General features: G+C 42.6%; 2 protein-coding genes across 3 annotated transcripts in view; one reads left to right on the top strand and one right to left on the bottom strand.

Annotated features, from left to right (window-relative positions):
* M1AP (meiosis 1 associated protein) overlaps positions 1-21,311 on the bottom strand; it is an 87,787-nt gene that overhangs the window by 8,109 nt on the left and 58,367 nt on the right. Inside the window, exons 5-7 of the mRNA XM_008530298.2 lie at positions 16,401-16,574; positions 11,490-11,652; positions 10,382-10,523 (exon numbers count right to left, since the gene is read on the bottom strand). Of these exons, the coding sequence (XP_008528520.1) occupies positions 10,382-10,523; positions 11,490-11,652; positions 16,401-16,574 (479 nt within the window). The remainder of the gene's footprint in view (positions 1-10,381; positions 10,524-11,489; positions 11,653-16,400; positions 16,575-21,311) is intronic.
* Positions 3,596-21,311, top strand: part of SEMA4F (ssemaphorin 4F) — a 106,489-nt gene continuing 88,773 nt past the window's right edge. The window contains exon 1 of one of the 2 annotated variants that reach the window (XM_070572285.1): positions 3,596-3,737. Coding sequence is in view for 1 of the 2 variants with exons in the window: in XM_070572286.1 (XP_070428387.1) it covers positions 3,721-3,737 (17 nt within the window). In the remaining variant the exon portion in view is untranslated. The remainder of the gene's footprint in view (positions 3,738-21,311) is intronic. The other variant, XM_070572286.1, reaches the window with a different exon arrangement.

The raw sequence follows: 21,311 nt of genomic DNA, 5'->3' as shown, positions 1-21,311 counted from the left end.
GTAATGGTGCGAACACTCTTGAAATCTACCTTCCCAGATGCCAGCCAAGGATCAATCTTACAAACAGGACTTTCTAAGGATAGGAGTCTCAGGCCTGCTGTATTAACTTTTCTGCACAACCTGTAACAAGTAAAGATAGAATTAGTAATCAGAAAACTTCCCACAAAGAAAAGCCAAGGCCCAAATGGCTTCACTAGTGAATTCCACCAAAGATTTAAAGAAGAAACTCTAGGGGCCGGCCCCATGGCCAAGTAGTTAAGTTCATGCACTCTGCTTCAGTGGCCCATGGTTTTGCCGGTTCGAATCCTGGGCGTGGACATGGCACTGCTCATCAAGCCATGCTGAGGTGGCATCCCATACACCACAACTAGAAGGACCCACAACCAAAAATATATAACTATGTACCAGGGAGCTTTGGGGAGAGAAAGGAAAAATAAAATCTTTAAAGAAGAAACACTAATCCTTCACAAATTCTTCCCAAAAAATAAAATGAAGAAACACTTTCCAGCTCATTCTATGAAGCCAGTATTACCTTGATTCTAAAACTAGACAAAGACATCACAAGAAAAGAAAATTACAGACTAATATCCCTTATGAATATAGATGCAAAAATCCTCAGTGAAATACTAGCCAACCAAATCCAGCAATAAATAAAAAGGATTATACACCACAACCAAGTGGGATTTATCCTAGGAATGCAAGGTTGGTTTAATATCCAAAAATCAAACAATGTCATACACCATGTTACTAGAACAAGGACAAAAACTACATAATAGATGCAGAAAACCCATTTGATAAAATCTGAAACCCTTTCATGAATAAACTAGGAATAGAATGGAACTTCCTCAACCTGACAAAGGCCTCTACAAAAAACCCACAGCTAACATCATAGGTAATGATGAACAACTAGACGTTTTGCCCCTAAGATCAGGAACAAGACAAAGATGTCTGCTCTTGCCACTTCTATTCAACAATGTACTGGAGGTGTATTGAAGACGAGATGGCCACTTCTCACATTTTCTGGACTGTTAGCCCACTAGGATTCTGAGTATGACCCCAGGGAGGGGGAGAGGCACTCATACAGATAATGATTGTGTCTATATCCTAGCACTTGGAGACTAATATTTTCTAAATTTGATTTAGAAAAATACAGTAGGGGGCTGGCCTCATGTCTGAGTGGTTAGGTTCACGTGCTCCCGCTTCAGTGGCCCAGGGCTTTGCCGGTTCCGATCCTGGGTGTGGACCTAGTACTGCTCATCAAGCCATGCTGAGGCAGTGTCCCACATGGCACAACCAGAAGGACCTACAATTAGAATATACAACTATGTACTGGGGGGCTTTGGGGAGAAGAAGGGGAAAAAAAAGAAGATTGGCAACAGATGTTAGCTCAGGTGCCAATCTAAAAAAAAAATAGAAATATGTAATGTGACATTTCTCACATCGGACTGCTAAGGTGCGAATTCATACGCTTATCAGTGCTGTGAAAGTCAAGATAGATGTGGCAACAGGTACTTGGGTGGGGAAGGGACACAAAGGATGAGTGAAGGCAGGCTGTGGTGGGGGGCACAAGAAGAGCTTCATGGTGAAGGTATTTAAGCAGAATCTGGGAAAAAAATCAGTAGATATTTGTCAGGTGGACAGAGGCAAGGGAAAGGGAGCAGCAAGAAAAAAGGTGTGGAGGTGTGAAACCATTTGGCATATTTGGGGAACATTTATTAATTTATTAGCATAGCTGGAGTGGAAGATGGAAGGAGCATGGTGAAAGATGAAGCAAGAGAAATAGACAAGGCTGGGTCACGAGAAGCCCACTGACCCCATGCTAGCCTGCTGTCCTAGCATCTGTCTGTTGCCCCTGCAGGCTCTACACTCTAACTTCATTCTGATCGCTTTTGTTTTTTTAAAAATGGTTTCTGACCTGCCATCACCCCACTCTCGGCTTGGATTCTTGCTCCTGACTCTTCGCCTGATATAACCAAGGACTTTCCATTTCCCCACCCATTTACAGCCCAACCAGGTCATCGCCTGTGTACTCAGACTCCTGCTGGACATGTCCTGGCTTGAATTCTGTCACTTCTGTGGCCAATTAGGGCAGACGTGGCCCATAAAGCTCTGGAATGTGTCTCCAGAGACTCTGACATTTTAAGCGGGAAATTGAAGGACCTAGGTGGTATTTTCATTTCTTTTTCTAGTTCACACAGACATGACTGTAAAAGAAATGAGGATGTGGAAAGTGAGTCACTAGCTACATAACTGGGGCTACACAGTAGGGTTTGGTAATTGAAATGATATTTTCCTGGCGATGGATAGATTCATCTCATAAATACTTGGAAAAAATTAATTGTATTTATTTGTATATGTATATTTATTCCCCACCACATTCCATAAAGCAGTTATGCCAGTTTAGAAAAATGCAACAACACAAAAAGATAAACGATTAAGGGGCTTGGGCAAATGAAAAATAAGGGTAGGGCAATCATAGAGCCAAGATTAAATAAGCTCATAGAAATGCAAAGCACCCACTTTTGCTAGAAGGGAGCCCACAGCTTTTCCTGATAGAAAGTCTAGGAGAAGCTAACTTGTGGATCCTTATTGAGTAGAGGATGTATTTCAGAGAACTCCTGCAATCCATATGATAATGAATTTCATATGGCTATAGAGTAGTTCAGAGTTTGGATCCTGGAGCCAACCTTTCTGGGTTCAGTCCTGGCTCCACCCTTTACCAGCTATGTAATCCTGGGAAAGTACTTAACCTCTCTGGGCCTCAATTTCTTCATCTGTAAAATAGGGATAATAATTCCGACCTCATAGGATGGTTATGGAGATAATATAAATGAATATTTTTGAAGTGTTTAAAACTGTTTGAAGCATATAGTCAGCACCATGAAGTGTTAAATTTTTTAAATAAAAAGTATATTTAATGATTATTAGATTAATGTTTATTAATTAATGTTTAATTTTGTTGAATTAAAAATAATTTAGTGATTCTTAAATAGAGATCTATAAAAGCTCCAAAGAATGAAGTCAAAACACATGGCTCTCTTGTGGTCTGGGTTGATCTTCGAGTGAATTTTGCAGGAAGGGATGGATGGCACATACCTTTTAGGGAGGTCTGGGAAATAGGTTTATCAGGAGCCTTGCCTCTCTAATGAAGTGATATTCTTCTGAGGAAAAGCAAGTTAAATATTCCAATAAAAAAATAATCTATGAGGAGGACAGAAAGACACAACATTCAATTCTCAAGTAAAAAATTCAGGAAATGGAATAACACTTAAGTCTGCCCTTGACGAAGGTTTAGAGTATGTGTAAAATGTAATCTGAAAAGTTATACAACATTTATAGTTGATGAGGCCTGGTGGGCTGGCACTAATGACTAGAATTAATTATGGCAGTGTGGACTTTGTTCAGAACAACTGCTCCAAAAGAAGAGGCAGAGGAAGAGAGAGCATGAATGAACTCAGCTATGCTTATACTTGTAAGGAAACCCAAGAACCTGAAAATGAGAACATGGGTAAACCAGAAAATGTATTATAGGCTGTCTAGCCAGACAAAGAATGCAAAGAGCAAATACATGAGCATTTACTAAGCTTCTACTTCTGAGTGGTTGATCTGAGTGGGTTGGAGCGGCCAGAGGCAGACTGGTTCTCCTGCCTAGAACAACTAGAAAAGCTGGATAATACACAGAAACCATTTGCCTGAAGGCAGTGAGGAGGTGCTGAGACAATGGAAAGGAGACGTGGGTAAGTCTCTGGAGAGGGAAGAATCAAGAGAGGTGGGGGAATTATTGCAACCGCTTGTACCCTGAGGGTGTATGTTGATTCTGGGTTGGCGGGAGTGAGGGTGGGGGCGGACAGTCTACGATTTGCACCTGCTGAGGCACTTGCAAGGGAACAGGAAACCAGCAGACCTTTTGTTGGAGACTTGGCAGGGGTGGGGTGAGTGCTCAAGCCCATATTTCACTCAGCACATTTGCCAAATACTGGGGCCGCGTGGAGCAGGGGGCAAAAGCAAGGACAAAGACTCTGAAAGTAGAGCATTTTAGCAGACTTGGGATAGAGTGATTAGAGTTGAGATTGTCGAAGGGGAGAGATGCACATAATATACCAGGTTTTCAGCGGAAAATCTGGGAGCAAACCAGGAGTAGGTTGAGCCTTAGCAGCAATGCAGCCCAGTCTTGACTCAGCACAGCTCCTGAATGGCGTAGGATGATCCGCCACCGCTCTATCTGCTTCGTGGAGGGCAGGATGAGCCCTCTCGAGAGGAAGCCAACCACAAGTGGAGCCCCAGCAATTTATTTAGACACGATGAGCGTCTTTCATTAAAATATTATCGGGGGCACCAAAAGACAGGACCACTGTCTGAAAACCAAAGGAAAAAAGAGACAACAGAAACAAAGCCACAGGTGATCCAGGTACTGGGATTAGCAGATAAAAACCTTAAAATAACTGGGATTGGTATGTTCAACAAAATAGGTGAAGAATTTCTCCAGAGAATTAGAATCTGTTTAAAAAAAGAAACAAATGGGGGCCGGCCCGGTGGTGCAGCAGTTAGGTTCACACATTCCGCTTTGGTGGCCTGGGGTTCGCTGGTTCGGATCCCAGGTGCGGACATGGCACTGCTTGGCAAGCCATGCTGTGGTAGGCGTCCCACATATAAAGTAGAGGAAGGTGGGCACGGATGTTAGCTCAGGGCCAGTCTTCCTCAGCAAAAAGAGGAGGATTGGCAGCAGATGTTAGCTCAGGGCTAACCTTCCTCAAAAAGAAATAAAAAAAAAAATAAAAAAGAGACAAGTGGAAATTGTAGAACTAGTAACCAACCACTATCTGCAAATTGTATGCCAGACATATGCAATGTGCTTTACACGTGCAACATTATTTACTCATCTTGAAAAACACATGAGGTATATTTTATTGTCTCTCTTTTACATGGAACAGAGACAAGAGTTGCTAATGTGTGTCTGTCATGCACCTTCTCCCCCACTCCACTTCTACTCGTGAAAGGAGAAGCCTTGTGGATTCTAATCCTGAATATTTTAAATAGGTAGAGAGAGACAGGACCTGGGAGGGAGGGGACTATGTCAGAGAAGCTAAGTCAATCTGCAGAATATATATATGGCTGAGAAAGGGAGGAAGAAGATAGAAGAACAGGGACTGCAGACGTAGACAGAGTTTTAGTTTGTGTGTGTGTGTGTGTGTGTGTGTGTGTGTATGTGTGTGTGTGAGAAAGTCTCTTGAAACAGCTCCAGGTTAGATATAACTGAGGAATGGAGGAAGAAAATTTGAGAAATGTCATTGCGGGTAATGAACTATTTCTTCTCTGATGTTCTTTGGAAGCACAAATAGTTTTAAAATTACTTTTTGGCCCTCTAGATAGTGTTGGGTTGTTTTTTTGTTTTTTTTTTTTTTTTTTTTTGCTGAGGAAGATTAGCCCTGAGCTAATATCTGTGCCAATCTTCCTCCACTTCATATGTGGGTCACCACCACAGCATGGCCGATGAGTGGTGTAAGTCCACACCTGGGATCTGAACCTGCAAACCTGGGCTGCCGAACTAGAGGGTGCCAAATTCAACCACTACGCCACAGGGCCAGCCCCTAGATAGTGCTTCTTTATATACCATTTAAGCAGGGGCCAAACCACATGGGGCCATGAGATTTGTTAGGGTTACAAATAGATGAATACATTGATGATTAGAAAAGTTAAATATGTTGCTCAAGTTCATACAGTTAAGAAATAATGAAGCTGTCAGGACCCTAGGGCCATGTGATTCCAAAGCCCATGCTTTCAATGGACAATACAAATTATATTTTACCACAACAGATTAGAAAACTGCCTTGCCTTGCCTCCCAAAATACAGAGGTTACCAAGGGAGAATTTCTACTCTGAACCCAAGTTTGACTAAAGCTGAGGAACTGGTTGGTAAAATGGAGAAGTAGAAGAAATGCCAGGAAAAGGCAACCATGTTATCCTGGGAGTCTGGGTAGTCAAATTTATATCATAGACTTTAACCCAAATCATAGGATCATATATTTAAAAAACTAATTGAAAGATGCTTTTCTCTAAAATGAAATAGAGCACAGAAAGGTGTAGTGATAAATATAGGAATCCAGTAAGGCCTCATTGCAGACATGCCACTTGAGCCAGTCTTTCAGGATTGGGTAGGATTTGAATACATGGAGACAGGAGAAGGGACAACATGAACAAAGGCTCAAAGGTGGGGTAATTTAAAGTTTGTATATTAATTTGGTTGGAGTGTATGGTACATGAAAGGGAATAATGGGAGACAAGGCTGGAGTCCGAATACTTGGCTAAGGAATGTGGACTTTAAAGTATAGCCAACAGTAAGCCACAAAGTATCTTAAAGCTGAAGAGGGGCAGGATCAGGGCCATTTCAAAGAGATTAATCTGGTGGCAATATGTAACATGAATTGGGAAGGGGAAACACAAAAGGCATTGAAACAAGTTAAGAAATTATTGCAATATTAAAGGAAAGAAGTAAAAAGGGTCTGAGCTAGGATAGTGATAATAAGAATGGAGAGGAAAAGATCCGTGCAACAGACGCTGTGGGCCTAGAACAGGCAAGGCTTAAGTCACTGGGTAGTGGCACCACGGAAAAACATGTGCTAGTCAGGGGAACACTTGAAGACGGTTAATCTGGTCTAATGGGCAGGACAAATCAGAGGAGCAAGAGCTTGGAGGTAAGGAAGCTAGGTAGGAGTTTATTGAAGAAGTCTTGGTGAGAACAGGCAGTGGGAATGGGAAGGACAGCACTGTTATAACTCATGTTTTGAGAAGAAAATTGGTCTGACTTAGTGAGGAAGTGGGTGTAAAGGGTAAGAAGACTGGAAGGGACTGAGGTTTCAAGCCTGGGTGAATAGGCAAGGGTGGTGCTGCTATTAACAGAAAGACAGAAGTTAGAATAAGTTAGCTGGAGGGGAAACACCATGATGAGAAAGCGAGGGCAAGACAGGTACATGGGAGCTGACAACATCAAATTTTAAAAGAACATATGAAAAAAGTCTAAGAGGGGGCTGGCCCCATGGCTGAGTTGTTAAGTTCGCGTGCTCCACTTTGGTGGCCTGAGGTTTGCTGGTTTGGATCCAGAGCACAGACCTACACGCTGCTCATCAAGACATGCTGTGGCGGCATCCCACATAGAAGCACCAAAATGACCTACAGCTAGGATATACAACTATGTACTGGGGCTTTGGAGAGGAAAAAAAAAAAAGAGGATGATTCGCAACAGATGTTAGCTCAGGGCCAATCTTCTGCACCAAAGAAAAGAAAAGAAAAGAAAGAATAGAAAAAAAAAAAGAAAAATGTATAAGAAAGAATACAAACCAAGGATGGAGTTAAAGAAGTGCTGAAAACTTGTAAAAATAGGGAATAGGGTCAGGAAGGTTGAAACTCTAAATAATCTTGCCACATAGCAGGTACTCCAAAAATATGTGTTTGTTGAATGAATGCACTGAAGTTTGTGAAAAATTCTTCCCTCTATGACACACTGCCCTTCAGGCTTTTTTGCTGCTTGGAGAAGACGGCATGTGAAAAGCAAGAAGAAAGAGCCATTAAAACACAATTTTGCTTCTCTTTTTTCCCCAAAAGAAGAGTGGCCTTTAATGTGGACGAGGGGGAACAAACACAGACTACAGAGCACAGTAGCACAAGATGGGGGAGGAGCTGTTACAAGTACCCAGTCACTGCAAGTGAAGTCAAGCCCAGTGAAGGACAGGAGCAGGGGTGTCAAGTGAAGGGGGAATTAGTCTCAGTGTTGGAGTCTAGACTTATCTGCCTACATCTGGCGTAGGGAATTTAGCAAAGAAGTTAAAAGCACGGGCTTTGTAGTCAACAGAAGTAGGTCTAAATTCTGACTTGGCCACTTCAGTAGCAGTGTGACCTTTGGTAAGTCACTTGATCTCTTTAGATGTCAGTCTTTGTTAAAATAGAGACAACAACCCCTATCTCACAGAGTTATTGAGGATTAAATGAGGTAAAGTATGCAAAACACTTGGCTAAGTGATTAGCACTTAGTAAGTGCTCCAAAAAATGGGTATATTAGTGATGGATCATCCATATACTTGGGAGTCTCCATGAGAGAGGAGGGACAAAGAAGAGGCCTCCTTGCCCCTCTGTTGCTGGCACAAAGTGCTTAATAAATATTTGTTGAATAAATAAATAAATATAGATTCTCAAACCCCGAGTTCAGAGGCAGGGAGACTCACGTCTTATGTCTAAGCCAGGATGGAAGAAAATACTCTTTCTCATCCTTATTTTTAATGGCTACATAATATTTCATCGTTTGGCTGAATTACAGTTCCTGTAACCTTTCCCCCACTTTGATTTAACTATTCCTCTAGTTAGGACATTTAGGTTGTTTCCATTTTTTTTTTTTTAGCCATTGCAAATAACACTGAGAAGAACATGCTGGTACATGTATCTTTGCTCCCTTTTCTGATTGTTTTCTTGGGCTACACTCCCAGCAATGGAATTAGAGGGTTGAAGAGTATCACTTTCTAGAACATTTACACTCCCTCTAGCAGTGTATTAAAATGGCAATATCTGTTTAAAATATCACACACTGTAAGAATGTTTTGAAACCACTTGAGAGAAATTCCTCCCGAGTGATGTAGCTTCTCTCACATTCAGAGGAATTGGGTGGAGTGAATAGTAAACTGAGCTGTTGGGCTCTAACAGACGCAACGGATCTGTTGTCTCTTCTCTGCAAACACAGGAGATGGGTGTTCTTCAGATAGGAAACAGGAACTCAGTGGGTGGACCTAAAAGGGAGTGTGGGCCTTGAAACAGGAAAAAAGAAGACTGCTTCTGATAGTGAAAGAGACACACTGCTGTGCTGTCTGATCACCCATATCCCACTAGGTCAGACTGTTATTCAAGTTACCCACTTAGCAGTTTTACTCATGCTTGGATTATATTTGCAGTTGTTTTATTTTGCTTTCTAAGTGTATTACTCTATCACGTATGTGCTCTTTTAGTTTTTCTGTTTCAGGAAATGGTGTCCACTTACTTGTTCAAATCGGAAACCAGGCAGTTATTTGATACTTTCCTCTTCTTTGCTTCCGACGTCCAACCCTTCATCAAGCTCTGACTCTCTCTCTCAAGTATTTCTTTAATGGGTTTACCTTTCTCATCTTGACTTCCAACATTCTAGTCCAAGCCACCATCATCTCTTGCCTAGACTACTGCAGTGCCCTCCTACCTCATTTCCTTGTTTCCATTCTTGCTTCTGCCAGTCCATTTCCAAATTTTGGTGCAAGTAATCTTTTAAAAACTTAAACAGATGATGCCATTTCTCATGATTTCTTTCTGTACTTAAAATAAAGTCTAAAGTCTTCACTGTGGCCTACAAAGTTTTGCATGATTTGACCCCTGCTCACTTCTCCAACCCCACCTTCTGGCTCTCTCGCCCTTGTTCTCTCTGTTTCAGTCACAGTGGCCTTTCTGTTCTGGATTTTTCTCTCAGCTCTTTCCAGCCTTAGGGTCTTTGCACTTCCCCCAAACCTGGACTGCTCTTCCTGCCACTCTTCACCTGGCTGATTCCCATTCATCTGGCAGGTCTCAGTTTAAATGTCACTTTCACAGACAGGCTCTCTTATAGCAGCCTCTTCTTTTCCTTCATAAATTTCTTACAATTAAGAATATATACACATGGGGGCTGGCCCTGTGGCCCAGTGGTTAAGTTTGCATGCTCTGCTTTGGCAGCCTGGGGTTTGCTGGTTTGGATCCTGGGTGCGGACTTACACACTGCTCATCAGACCATGCTATGGTGGCAACCCACATAGAAGAACTAGAATGCTTACAACTAGGATATACAACTATCTATTTGGGCTTTGGGGAGGAAAAAAAAAAAAAAGAGGAAGACTGGCAACAGATGTTAGCTCAGGGCCAATCTTAAAAAGAAAAAAAGAATATATATATTTAATTCCATCTCTTCCATTAGAGAGTAAGTTTCTTGAGGCCATAGATAGTGTCTTTTATATTACCACTAAATATCTCGTGCTTAGCACAATGTCTGGCACAGACTAGGTGCCTTTCATTTAAATGAACCATAATGTATAACATAGTGTTAGGAAGAAAAGAGGTTTAAAACATAGTTACTTATGGGAAATTCCCAGTTACCATTTAAATGTATAAAATCAGGGATTTTCAAATTTAGTGTTGTATAACTGAATTCAGGAATTATCCTTTATAACATGAAACCAACAAAGGCAAGTCATATTTAGTCCACATTCAGAGTATTTCCAGTTTTTTCCTGTCCTCTTGAGGATTGGGACAGGTTGGGGAACAGGACAGGATTAAGTTAGCTGCTTTTCTGTGCTTGGTACTTTAACACTCTTCCTCTCCCTCACCTGGGGACATGCATACTCACCAGCAGGCTGTGACACAAAGCATGGAAATGCTGCTGATTTGTCTCCAGCTCATCCCAGTCCAGCTGCCAACAGCTTGTGGGTCTGAGGATGAATGGGAGTCCATATGTCAAGGACTCGCAGACCCCACTGGATTTTAGAGCCCTGGGAAGAGACAATGCCAGTGAAAGTCTCCTTAGTGATATCTAGAACCTCAATCCAGATCCACTTAAATTCAGCTTAAGTCTAAGACCCTATGGTGAAATCTTTTATATTAGGGCCTGTGAATTAGTCATCCTAGTATGGCCAGTACCTAGCAAGGTATCTGGTGCACAGCACATTCTCAAAGCCTGTTAACCAATGAATGAAGCAGCCATCATGAAGACTCAAGACTCTGATGGATATTTCTTCCCCCAAGCTCATTCCATTCCAAGTGACTTCCCTGGGGACACTCCCATAGTACCCCTGCCACAGTGACCATATAACACAATAGCATGTGAACCATCTGCATCCCAGTCCTGGCTCTTTTGTGGTGAGGCACCGACAGAGGATGCATTTAAGGTTCCCAGTAGCACCCATGGTCACAAACCCATGGACAAGCTTACTCAGACACCTGCGCATGGGCACTGTGGTAGGAACTAGGAAGCAGTAAAAGTGGCCTTTGCCATCATTGCTGATTCTACCTTAGACTTGGCTCTCCGAGAAGCAGGAATTCTGGTACTTAGAGAAATGGGAGGGCAGGGGTAGATCCCATGTACGACCTGCTCCTTGAAGGTCAGATCTCTGTCCTAATGCCTAAACACAATAGGTATTCAGTAAATATTTACTGAATGGATAAACACCTTCCTGTTGATCTTGTTTTTCTCTGCATGCAGAGACTTTCTCTATTTCCAGTCCTCATCCAGACCTCAGAATGTACTACTGAGGTACATCTTCCACCATTTGCTCATTCATCTCCACATGTGGAGCAGCCTGACCTTGCTCTTTTATGCCCATACTTGTAGTTGCTGCTTTGAAACTGACTCCTGCCTGCCTGACACTTGGGGATGCCCTCTATCTCTGGACTTTCTAGCCATGAAACCAGTAAGAATAAGCATTGGCCTGGATTGCAGAGGTCCCCTTGGACCATACTTGATCACCCGGAGTTTGTAAGGAGAGGCTGATGACTGTGAAGCCATCTGGTAGAGTGTGCTGAAGTCTCCTTTGGGGTCATCCATTCTCAAGGAGCCATCAGCTGTGCCAGGGAGCAGGGACGGGCTGAGAAGTCGCTCTTGGAGATCACATTTCAGGCACACTACAATAAAAATGGGGTCGGGGGAGGGGTTGTTTGTCACCAGTTACCTCAGGCTATGAGATTAAGAGACAACATCTGCCACCCATTCCACCTCCACCAGGGAGGTAAGGGTTGGGAGGAGGCACAGGAGTGGAAAGAGGAATGTATGATTGGTTTGGGAAGGCAGAGCAGGTCTGGAACCTACAGAATTACTCTATACAATAGGTAACATTTTCTGGGTCTGACAGGATTTTTACTTGTTTTGCTTCTGGGCTGGCTGAGCAGTTGCCTCACGGTGAGAGATCTGGCTTGTGACCTAGTCTAAGAGGAACATGTGTCCTCTGTGGAGGAGGCAGCTAACACTACAATAGGCAGATGCCCTTTAGCAATCACAGAAGGAAATCTTGCCTCTGCTGCTTCCCTGTGGCTAAGCTTTGGCAAGACTACAGGGCAGAAGGAGGAGAAGGAAAGCAGAAGTCAGGCTGTCAGCTGACAGCTACTGTTTTTCTGCGGGCTCTTCTAGGGACATTCGGGAGAGGGGGAGGAATAGGTTCCTGAAATAGTTTATTTTTTAATTCCCCTAAAAAACCAAAGTATAGAACCTTCCGGACCTTGGAGCATCACTGTGGCACCAGACAACAGTTCTGAGGGGGCTTTGACTAGGCATGAGTTATTCCTCATTGTTTCTCGGCCTTTTCGCTAAGATCAAGTGTAGTTAGTCCTCAAGGTACTGTACTCTTCTGTATTAAGCTTCTGCTCCAGCAAGTATATTTACATGCCACAGTGTACAATGTTCTGGTGCACTAGGCTTGAACCCTTGATATTACAAAGTTTTTCAATAAAATGTATGCAGTGTTTGAACACTGTTAACAGACATGAATATATGAATGTTGAATACTTGTGAGAAGGCTAGTAGCTGATGTTAGTGATTTGTGAAATGACTGTAGTAATTGTAACATGATGTAAAAACAAAAGTAGAAATAAAGTATAGGAAAAAAAGGATGGCAGAATAGATGTCAGATCCAGCTGGCACCCCTGGGCCCAGCAATCAGACCTAGACCTTAATTCTGAGTGAGATGGCTCCTGGCCTGGTGTGTCCCAGTGCCCAGGAAGTCAGTAGGAGGGACTTTGCCTAGGACTCTAGCTTCCCCTCATTTCCTCTGTGCCTGACGTCTCCATTGTGGGGTCCCTGGGCTTTAGGACTGGACACCTGTGTTCATCTGGCTGAGGCTCTTAACTCTGGTTGCAATACGAATCACCTAGGGAACTTCTAAAAGATACTGCTATCTGGGCCCTACCTCAAACCAATGAAATCGGGATCTTGGGGGATAAAGCCCAGATACTGGTATTTAAAAAAATTCCTTGTGTGATTCTTATTGCAGCCAGGGCTGAGAACTATGGGGACAGTAGTCTGAGCAGAGTGTTTCAAAGCTGGGAAAGCTGTTTTAGCAGGGCTCGAGTCTAGGACAAGGTATCCTTCTCAGCACCCAGAACCCAGGTGCAGAGGTGGCAGATGCCAACACAAGAAATGAGAACAGACACCTATCTGAAGCTGACTTTGCCCTCTGTGCATCAGGAGGCCGCTGAGGGAAGCACCTAAGGAGGAGGTGAAGGACCCTAGGTGGCTACAGAAGCAGGTGGTGTAGACTGAAGAACTTTACAAGGAGGAGTCAAAGTGAACATCTGAGGAGCAGTCCTCAGAACATTCTACAGTAGGAGAGCTCAGAGCTTTTGTTTTGTTTTGTTTCATTTTTGTAGTGAGGCACATTTCCAGAAATCCATGTGTGGCAATGCATCAGTTTTTTAAACAATGGATAACTACAGTATGGTCTTTATCGTGGTCGTATAAAGTCTCAGGTGGGTCACACCCAGCTCAGAGGAGGCCTGCTTTCCCCAGACCTCATTCCCACTGTGTCTGTGCATCTGGATTCCAGCGAAGTCCTACCCAGCAGAAGAGCTGGCGAGTCTAGAGCTAAGTTCCTCCATGCAGCCTGAAGACCTGTGGACTTTTGCGAAATGGTTGCAGATGGAGGTGAACGTTATGGCTCTGACCCTGGCACTGAAAGCCATGGAAAGAGGGAGAGCAAAGCAGAGAAATTCTCAACAGTACCACGGGCAAATGCTGCGCAACAGTGGAAGATAGGCTGGCTGCAGGAGGCTGGTTGCTGAAAGGCTGGCCTTTGAGGGCCCCGGCCCTCCTAATAAGAGAAGCGAATCTCTAGCCCCTGTGTTCAGAGTTACTCAGCATGAGGCAGGTTGCGTAGGAGGTAAGGGCCAAGGCTCTGAAGGAGATAGACCTGGGTTTGATGAATGTCCTCTGAGCTGAGAGTAGTCAAATGTACAAAATAGAGATTTCTAATCCCAAAGATTAAGAGCAGGCTCCGGAGTTGCCTAGCTTCAAATTCTGGTTCTGCTATTAACTTTCTGTGCAGCCTTGGGAAAATGTTTAATTTCTCTGTCTCAGTTTTCTCATCTGTAAAACAGGGATAATATTGTATTTAACTGATTCTAAGATGCATTTTTTTTTTCCACATGCTAACATCTCTAGATGTGTCTTAGAATCGTCATTGGCCAAGCAGACACTCTTAAACTTTATTTTCTATTCTAACCTAAAACAGCTCTCTCAGTAAGGATAAAATAATATTTCTAAGTGATAAGAAAGCATTGTCTCATGTTTAATTGGCAGCGTTTTTCCTTCTTAAAGTGGTACATAGGGGCCGGCCCGGTGGTGCAGCGGTTAAGTTTGCACATTCCGCTTCTCAGTGGCCTGGGGTTCGCCAGTTTGGATCCCGGGTGTGGATATGGCACCACTTGGCAAAAGCCATGCTGTGGTAGGCGTCCCACATATAAAGTAGAGGAAGATGGGTATGGATGTTAGCTCAGGGCCAGTCTTCCTCAGCAAAAAGAGGAGGATTGGCAGCAGTTAGCTCAGGGCTAATCTTCCTCAAAAACAAAAACAAAAACAAAACAAAACTAAGTGGTACATAAAATAATGGTGTATCCTATAATTGATGGCATCTTAGATCCAATGACATATGGTAACATTACCTGCCTTATGACTTTTGAGTGAAAATAAAATGGGATAATGCAAGGAAGGGAGTTAATATAGTGCTTGGGGGAAAATGGATAAGAAATGAATTCTAGAGGATGGGATAGGGAGGAACTGGTACTATCAGCCTTGGACAAAAGGGGTGGAAAGGAGGTCCTGGGAAGAAGATTTTACATACAAAGGAAAGACAGATTAAAATCAAGGTAAGTTGTCAAAGACATCTCAGGCCCTAGGTTGAAATAGAGGTTGGGTGGGGGGAATAGAGACCCTAAGTTTATCCCCAGAAATAAAGGACTAAGGTGTGTCTTCCCCTTTGGGGGTGGGAGTCTATACTCCTTTTTCTCATTGAACTCCCACTCTGAAAGGAGAAGACACACCCTTGTCCTTTCCCTTTGGAGCTGGGCCCTAAGGAGTCAGCTTTTCCAAGCTTAGTGTGGCTCACTACACTGATGGGCCCATTTGCAAGCCCTGACACCCTGGGTCCTGAGGCAACCTTCAAAGAGGATGGAGACTAGAAATGGCCTTATCTCTACTATCTAGTGGGACCTGGAATGAAGGACAGTAGTTCCCCCTTATCTGTGGTTTTGCTGTCTGTTTCAGTTACCTGTGATCAACTTTGGTCTGAAAATATCAAATGGAAAATTCCAGAAATAAACAATTCATAAGTTTTAAGCTGCCCGCTGGTCTGAGTAGTATGATGAAATCTTGCGCCATCCTGCTCCGTCCCACCTGGGACATGAATCATCCCTTTGTCCAGTGTATCCACACTGTATATGATACCCGCCCTTTAGTCCCTTAGTAGTTGTCTCAGTTATCAGATCGACTATTGTGGTTTCACTGTGCTTGTGTTCAAATAACCCTTATCTTACTTAATAATGGCCCCAAAGCACAAGAGTAGTGATACTGGCAATTTGGAAATGCCAAAGAGAACTTACTGTTGTTAATCTCTTACTATGCCTAATTTATAAATTAAGGTTTATTACAGGTATGTATGTATAGGAAAAAACATAGTATATATAGGGTTTGGTACTGTCTGTAGTTTCAGACATCCACTGGGGGTCTTGGAACGTATTCCCTGTGGATAAGGGGGGACTACTGTATCAGTGCCAGCCAGAACAATATCTAGGACCTGTTGGCATGCCTGGAACACTGGATTGATCTCTCCATAATTGCCAGAATATGCTTTGTGAACTTGGTCTTAGGCTACTAGCTGTCCTCCCTGGGACCTTCTTCTGGAGTTGCTTTAGTTCCCCTCAGTTTGGTGTCTCCCTATCCAGAAGACCTCTATTTAATCTTCATTTAGTCTTGGTTCTTTTCCTCTACTCACAGGCCCTGTTGATACTGTTGAGGTACCAGCATGCCTCAAATTATAATGTCAATAATATCTACCACATTAAAAATGAAAAGCTTGAGAAAAATATATGATTCATTGTGCTCTTATGTAGTATAGCTGTGGCCCTATTATTGAGATGCCTATGTCTTCGCCCCTAAACTAACTGTCCCTTGCTGTCTGGGATTAATTATGTTCAGTCTTCAACCTTGGTCACTTTTTTAGAAATTCTTGTCTTACTCCTCGTGCTTACACTGGACAGCCTCATCAATCCTCCTCTAAACCCTAAACCCCAACTACTCTGTATTCTGATGCCTCACCAATCTAGAGTCCTAACCCTAGGTTAGGCTAATCGTAGCCCAGATAATATGTCTTTCAGGGGGTGTATACCTGGATTATCTCTGGCTCTGGAAGTGCTGCTGTAAGACCGTGAAGGAAGAAGAAGGTGCATATGTTCTTGGTCTGTTCCGCTATTATGTAGCCAGGCTTTGAAGAAAATCTCCATGCTGACAATATCATTGTCTATAGTCTGAAGGTCAATGTCAGTTCCCAGGATAGAACTCTCTGCAGAAGAAAGGGAAATAGTGGTTAAAGTGTTTAATTCTTTAATTGTAAATTTTGAAAAATATAAAATTTTAAATGCATACATTTTTTGACCCATTAATTCTACCTCTAGATATCTAGCCTAGAGACATTCTTGGATAGTACACAGAGAGACATATGTGAAGATGTTTAGTACAGCATTGTTGTAATAAATAATCAAAATACCAAACAGGAAGCAATTCAAATGCTCATCAATGGGGAATGTTTAAATAAATTATGGAATATTCAAAGGATGGAGTATTATGCAGTGGTTAACAAACAAAGTAAAGGTAAATGTACTGACATGGAAAGCTAGGAGACGGTAAATGAATACAGAAACATCTGTCGAACAGATGTACAGTATGAGCCCATTTATATGAAAATAAAACTATTGGCCTAAGTACATACATATATATGTAAATGCATTTCACAAAGGTCTGGAAGGCTACCGTCAAACCGTTAACAGTGGACAGCAGTGGAAATGGGGTGGATTTCAGAGACGCGTTCCCTTTTTATTATTCACACTTCCATACTGTTTGAATTTTATTGTAATCATGTATTTCTTGTATTTAAAAAACATTCTAGAATACAAAAACAGCAAAAAAATAATACAGCAATGCAAGTTAAATACTTAGTTAACAAGGAAGACTTCAGCTTTATGTCGTTGTTTCACAGTGACAATGTATTCAATCATTACTTCTGTTATAAAAAATTAGTTTTAAAAAGACTAAAAGAAAAAAAAAGATGAACCCCTGGGCTCTACCTTCTGACATATATTATACAAGTTTGTCATTGGCATGCTGCTGTATCTCACAACTGTGATTAGCAGCCAAGAAGGCAAGGATGGGCTGGTGGAGTGTGGTTTGATTCCAAATCTGAATGAATGGAGCTGGGTTGGTGGGGTAATGAGGCTTTGCTGGTCTACTTCCTGCTTCAGGCAACACTAGCTCAGGAATTGGGGTCTACCTCTGGAGGTAAAGAGCCAAATATAAGGGAGTGGAGGAAGCACTGAGAGAGGAAATGAAGCAAGAGCTGGAAAGAAACTGAAGAGGATACCGACTTTTTTCGCCTCACCATGAGGAATTCTCTGAAATACTTTTACAAAGGGCCTCAGAAAAGCCAGTTGCTCCAATGAATTAACTTCTGTGTATGACTCATGAACCCCAGCAAGAAGGCTGGTTTATTTCTAGAACGACATTCCTGAGGACAAGTCTGCAGAGGTGGCAGACTCTCCACAGGGAACAAAGGGCTTCAGTCCAACGTGTTGGTGCCTACACAGGGGAGGTGCAGTGAGAGTTGCAGTATTTCATGGCATATTTAGTGACTTATTGTGTGCCTGAAAAGGAGCACCAAAGCATTTCTCTTTGACCAGTATGATTAAAACTCTACCGTCTTCCATGAATAGTTATGAGGATTCACTAGTTAATTAGTTATTTCATTCATTCCATCAGCCAGTAATATTTATTGTGTACTACACAGAAGATGAAATACCATACAGGTACAAAGATATATGATGATACTCTTTGCCCTTAAGGAGTTTATAAAGCAACATTCTTCTTCTTTTATTGGGAAAAGTATTTATTGCAGTTATAAAAAGAACATTATTCTTGACCATTCCTCCTTTAACTCTCATTTGCCCCATCATGTTTTAGGGTATTATAGTGATAAATATGAAGTCATTGTCAAAGAAACATTCCGCGTAAGCAAAGGGAAACATTCTTTTTTAATAGTGTGAATCTTATTTTGTCACAGGCAAAACAAGAAGTAATTTAATTTTTATGAGCCTGGACTTCAACTTAAATAACAAGTATGGAAATGACTGAACAACTTCTCTCCAGGGAGGCAAAATAGTTATTAAAGCATAAGGAGGCAGATACAGAACTAAAGAAACGGAATTGAGCAAAGGATCTCAGAAAGTAGGAAGGAAAATATTGTTTAGAGTTCAAACAAGAGAATTTTGAAGAAGAGAAATAAGTGTTTCTTTTTTTCTCCCCAGGAAAAGGGTAGAAGATTAGAAACTCCTCCCGTGGGCAGTATAAGGGGACAGTAGCAAAGTTATCTCCAATCAAGAACTGCTCATAAGAAAAACAAGGGTTTCTTCAGATAGCTAAACTATAAAATCAACACAGAGTAGTGAGGTTGATGAAAAATAATTACCTTAAGAAAAGAGAACGACTTCCTGACCACAGCAAGATTTAGCTGGAGCCTATGAATCGTACTGGCTTATCCAAAGGATGAATGTGCCCTTTAGAAAGGGAGAGGGTTGGCCAGAAATGGAGCACAGAGAAGGGGGGCAACAGGGGTACAGGCTGGCAGTGTCCTGAGTGTGGCTCAGAGGAGAGTGCCTGCTGGCTCAGTGATGTGTCCCAATGGCAAGATGTATTTGTCAAGTCTCTGTTCTTCTTGGTGATTATAGTGGTTATCGTTCTCTCTCTGAAATATCTGGCTTATACTTTGGTCTTGAGCTTGATGAGGTAAATCTATCTCTGAGGGGTGCTGACAAAATCAACTTTCTGATCCTTCAAAGCTGAAGAGCCTAGCCTGAAACATGGTGCCTCTATGAAGGAAAATGCCAGTCTTCCCTGCAAATACCCCATCAACGTTCCTGAAGTTGTTTCCAACCTCTTAACCTACAGGTTCTTCGGAGAGCCACAGAGCAGAGCTTCTTTCTTTGAGAAAGTTCCCATGTGGTCTCCATAGAGGCACTATGCTTCAGGTTTGAGTCCTCAATTTTGCAGGCTCAGGAGTCAGTAGCCTCGCAGGGACAGTCACATTATCCAAGCTAAAGACTAATATGTAAAACCAGAACACTGTAGAGGGAGAATTTCTTTTCCATTTTCTCTGTCACTGGTCCAGGCATTCATTTCCTTGTGCCTGGATCATGGCAGTGGCCGCCTAGCTGTCTCATCAAACTCTGTTCCTTCCCCTCCAATACTTCTTACATATTATTACCAGTTGATTTTTCTAAAACATGGCTTCATCAGATCCTTCCTTTGCTAAAGAGCACATATTGCCTTCTTGCTGTCATCTTCTTTATTCCCCTCACTCATGCTGACTACTCATTATTCCTCAAATACTGCACTCCTCCCTTCTCCTGTGATGGCTCCTATGATTTCTTCCCATCTGTACCTGTTGAGATCCCGTATTCCCATCCCCCATCCCCTAGCTCAGTAGCTTGCATAGAGCTGAAGCTTAGCAAAGGTCTGCTAAATTAAACAACTGCTCCCCCCTCCTCAGCTCTCATTAGCTTTTCCTGTAACTCTTCTGCTTCATCTGAGTTAGTCTCTTTGCCACATGACTTCCTTCCTTCCTTAGTGCTTTTATTACTCTGCCAATCCATGGCCTGCACATCCCCCAGAATTCAACTCAGAACTAACTTTGTCCAGGAAGTTATGCTTAACTAGATCCTCCCTTATTTGGCTTTAATCAGCACCTCCTGGGTATCTGTGAGCTCCATTTGGGCAATACTAGTTACACTTGTTAATTTGTTTCTTCTGAAAGGTTTTCTTCTCTTTCTGTGAGTTTATGAAAGGTGGTGGGATGTTCTGGAAAGACCAGAGTTTGAATCATGACTTGAAAGCTGTTAGCTAGGAGGCTTTGGGCTGAATGGGGATAGTACAATCCATTTCATAGTTATAGTGAGGCATAAGAAGAAGTGAGATGATATCTATGATGACAAGTGGTAAGTTCAACAAATGGCCTTTTCTTCCTTTTCTCTCATCAACAAAATGATTTGCTCTTATAGGATAAGAATGTGCTTTCCTTTTTTTTTTTTGTTTTTGGAGAGGAAGATTATTGCTGAGCTAACGTCTGTGCCAATCTTTCTCCATTTTGTATTGGGATGCCACCACAGCATGGCTTGATGAGCGGTGTGTAGGTCTACTCCCGGGATCTGGGCCCACGACCCCAGGCTGACAGGGAGCATGCAAACTTAACCACTACGCCACCAGGTGGCCCTTGTGTTTTCCCTTTTCTAACCTTTTTTCCCCATTACTTCCCTGGGAGAATGCTTTCTCCCCACTATCAACATATGTCAGAACACCAACACTTCATACTGTGTTCCTCACAAACATAACTAAATGTGCTAAACCCAGGTGATGGGGAGACTTCTCACTTCTCCCACGCTGAAGAGAGTAGGGCACTGGGCACTGAATGAGCCAGGTCCCATTAAGGGTACGAAATATAAAGGGTACTGGAGGGAGCGTGCGGCTCTGAGTGGGAGTTTATGACAAGGGAGGAAGGCCTGGTTCACTGCAGCCTACACCCCAGTCAGCAATCACATTCAGTTTTTGGACTTCCCCTGCCCCCCTGTGGCCACTAGCAGTGACATCCTTTACGGAGTTCTTTTTAAGCTTTTCTGGAAGGGCCACAATAATGGGAAAAACTAAGAAAGCCAAAAGATTGAACATAAGGTAATGCCTAAAGCAGTCCTTCTCAGAAGTCAATCCTAAAACATGGTTACAAAGTGGAAATATGTTTAAAACAGGAGCATTTAACACTTTAACACACTGTATTTCTCTCTTGACTTAGAACATCTAAAGCAGAGGCCCAGGAAAACGGTGCTCCTGCCCAGTCCTGCACATCTTCTCCAGTCTCACGAATGCCTTGACCTATAGGCCAGACCTGGTCTTTTCCAAATGACCCTCATATGGCCTGCCCTTAGGTGTCACAGATGGGCTTCAGGGGTTCTGGGGACCCGCCCGAAATTGTATACAATTT

The sequence above is a fragment of the Equus przewalskii genome, chromosome 14 (genome assembly GCF_037783145.1).
Source record: "Equus przewalskii isolate Varuska chromosome 14, EquPr2, whole genome shotgun sequence".
Classification (NCBI taxonomy): domain Eukaryota; kingdom Metazoa; phylum Chordata; class Mammalia; order Perissodactyla; family Equidae; genus Equus; species Equus przewalskii.
The sequence above is the reverse complement of the archived record's forward strand: the minus strand, read 5'-3'. Positions and strand labels throughout refer to the sequence as shown.